At 40.3% G+C, this 3064-nt stretch overlaps 1 protein-coding gene across 1 annotated transcript; it reads left to right on the forward strand.

The window, feature by feature from the left end:
- Nucleotides 1-245: 245 nt before the first annotated feature.
- On the forward strand, nucleotides 246-1352 carry LOC104957402 (aromatic-L-amino-acid decarboxylase-like; the record flags this gene model as incomplete). Its single annotated transcript, XM_010785029.1, has 3 exons — nucleotides 246-447; nucleotides 1019-1132; nucleotides 1233-1352. Coding segments are annotated over exons 1-3 (435 nt in total), but the record flags the coding sequence as incomplete, so codon positions are not given.
- Between the last annotated feature and the right edge of the window lie 1712 nt (nucleotides 1353-3064).

A 3064-nucleotide genomic window follows, 5' to 3' on the forward strand; every position in this document is an offset into this window, starting at 1 on the left:
ATTACCAAACTGGATAGATTTTACATCGATCAACTCATCCGTTGTATAGAAATGATTCAGATATTTAAGTAAAAATAATCTACAGTATCAACATTATTTATTACAAGTAAAAGTCCTTGATTCAAAATAAAATGAAATTGCCCTCTGAAATTAAATGAAGCAAGATTCATTACTCATAAAAAAAGTACACTTCAAAATTGTAAAATGTGTTTGAGAAGTTTTTTTGTACTATTTTCCAGTGTTACCATGGACACAGCAGAGTTCCGGCGTAGGGGGAAGGAGATGGTGGACTATGTGGCCGACTACCTGGAAAACGTGGAGCAGCGACCGGTCTACCCAGATGTGGAACCAGGGTACCTCCGTTCTCTGATCCCCGCTGAGGCCCCTCTGGAGCCTGAGACATATGATGATATAATGACAGACGTGGAGAGGGTCATAATGCCAGGGGTGAGATCATGCTTCGGTTGAATTGTTGATGCGCTCTATGGCGTTGGTGATAAACATATTCCCTTGTGCTTCTTCTGACTGTGTAGTTCAGATTAGCTCGTTTAGAAAAGTTATACTGGTATAGAGAAGACAGTTATTTTATTGAATCATGACAACACATTTTGAGATTATATCAAGTAATCTAATTACAACATGTTTTTAGGTGTCCAAAGCTTTCTATTGGACTCAGAATTGTGTGTCAATGTATTTGCTTTGGAGGAAGGCCATAAAGGAGGGGCTGGGATTTTAGATTAAAAAAAAAAGTGATAAATTTCATGAAGTGCTATTTTTTAGGATTAGCAGAACCAAAGTTGTTTTTTTGGCTTTATGAAGACATATTTAAAGGACATTCATACAGCAAACCAATCCATCTGGGGGGGATTTCTCCCAATTCATTACATGTATTAGTCTCATTGTGTCCTTGGCTTTCTAAACAAATTATAGGAACCATAGAAAGGTAAAAATAAGTTTTTTGAAAAAATAATGACAATGACAAATGACAAACGAATGACTATCCAATGTTTTTTTCCAGATCACTCACTGGCACAGCCCATACTTCTATGCCTACTTTGCAGCTGCTTCCTCTTACCCTGCCATGTTGGCTGACATGCTGAGTGCAGCTATTGGATGCATTGGATTTTCCTGGGTAAAAAACACTTTGCTGTGTCTCCGATTTACAATCTTATGAATATATGGAAACACAGAACATTTGAGAAATTGTTTTATATTTTGGGTTTGTTTTCCAGGCTGCCAGCCCAGCATGTACAGAGCTGGAGACAGTGATGTTGGATTGGCTGGGCAAGATGCTGAACCTGCCTGAGGATTTTATCGCTGGGACAGAAGGCCAAGGAGGAGGAGTCATCCAGGTAAAGGTTTTTTGTGTTTTTTATGCTTCCCTGTAAACATTTTCCCAGGCAGTCCAAGAAGTAAACCTACGTTTTATAATCTACCCTGGTTTGAGACAAGCCAAGTCAAAGGCTTAGTTTTATAGGCTTAAAAGAACCGTGACTCACAAATGAGCGCCGCTGAAATCATATTCACCAGGAATTTGGGTACTTTTGATTGTTGCTTTTTCTCTCCCTGGTTCACTGACAATTGGCAGGAAATTGCCTTTAATGTGTCATCAAAAGGCAGACAGAAATGACGATGCTGGGATTATTTCGTGTGGCAAAATGCTAAGCGTTAGTTTAGTGTTCCATCGACAGAAGTGCAGTAGCAGCAGAGGATGCTATCTATATACTCTGTGTGTGTGTGTGTGTGTGTGTGTGTGTGTGTGTGTGTGTGTGTGTGTGTGTGTGTGTGTGTGTGTGTGTGTGTGTGTGCGTGCGTGCGTGCGTGCGTGCGTGCGTGCGTGCGTGCGTGCGTTAGACTGACCTCTGCTGTCAGACTTGCCGATCTTGCTGGGGTAAGTCTTCTGGAAGTGCACGTATGGCTGCGGCGGAGGAAGGTCCGACACCGGATGGAAATTGAACCGACTCTCCCACTCATCTCCTTTAGAGAGAAAATGGAGGGTCAGTGGGTTCGGATGTATAACACTCGCAACACTACCCCGATACAATACTAGGCACATCAGGTTTTCAGGATTAGACATTATCCTTCTGATTTCACACAATGCAAATAGAGAAAGATAGATAGATAAATGATAAATATACACTTTATTCATCCCAATTTTAAAAAGCACAGATTATGTTAAATAAGAAATAATCAAACTGTTGTTTTAAAATCAGGAAATATCACATAAAACTGAAAGGTAAGCAACTTGCAAAGCAGATTTCACACTCAGCACCTTTGGATTTAGTTTGATATCCAGTGTAAGAGTATTTGCGTCCAAAAACTTCTTCTGAGTCAGAGAATATTGGGACTTCAGGAAATATGATTGCACATTATTTTTCTGGAGCAGGTCCTTTTGGATCCTCTGACATCTCTTTTCCCTCCTGCCGTCCAAACTAACTTACTTTGAGGTTCAATGGGATAAAAACAACACTGACAGGGGTGAGTGGGTTCCTCTGCCATGGCTGAACACAGTGGAAATCATGTGGTAAAAACAACATGAGGGAGACAGACCCCTTACAGAGAGACTGGGAGAGTTCAGAGCTGGAGAAATCCACTACAAGGCATAGTTTATTATCTACCTGCAAATGTAGCTACTACTGGCACACATTGATTTATAACTCTCTATATACAGTTTCACTTGTTTATCTTACATTGTACTGGGGAAATACAGAAAGAAGAAGACATTTATTTATCTATCCCTCAAGGGGAAATTCAGTTTTAATTCTGTTAATGTATAAAGTACAAATACACACGTAAACAGGTCCCATACGCATTAGGCCCGACATACACACATGCACAAACCCAACATACACACATGAACAAATCCAACATACATACACACATGAACAAACCCAACATACACACATGCACAAACACCAACAAACCCAACATACACACATGACAAACCCAACATACACACTGACAAACCCAACATACACACATGACAAACCCAACATACACACTGCAAACCCAACATACACACATGCACAAACCCAACATACACACATGCACAAACCCAACATAC

This window comes from Notothenia coriiceps, unplaced genomic scaffold (assembly GCF_000735185.1).
Source record: "Notothenia coriiceps isolate Sejong01 unplaced genomic scaffold, NC01 NC01_scaffold00026945, whole genome shotgun sequence".
Lineage (NCBI taxonomy): Eukaryota > Metazoa > Chordata > Actinopteri > Perciformes > Nototheniidae > Notothenia > Notothenia coriiceps.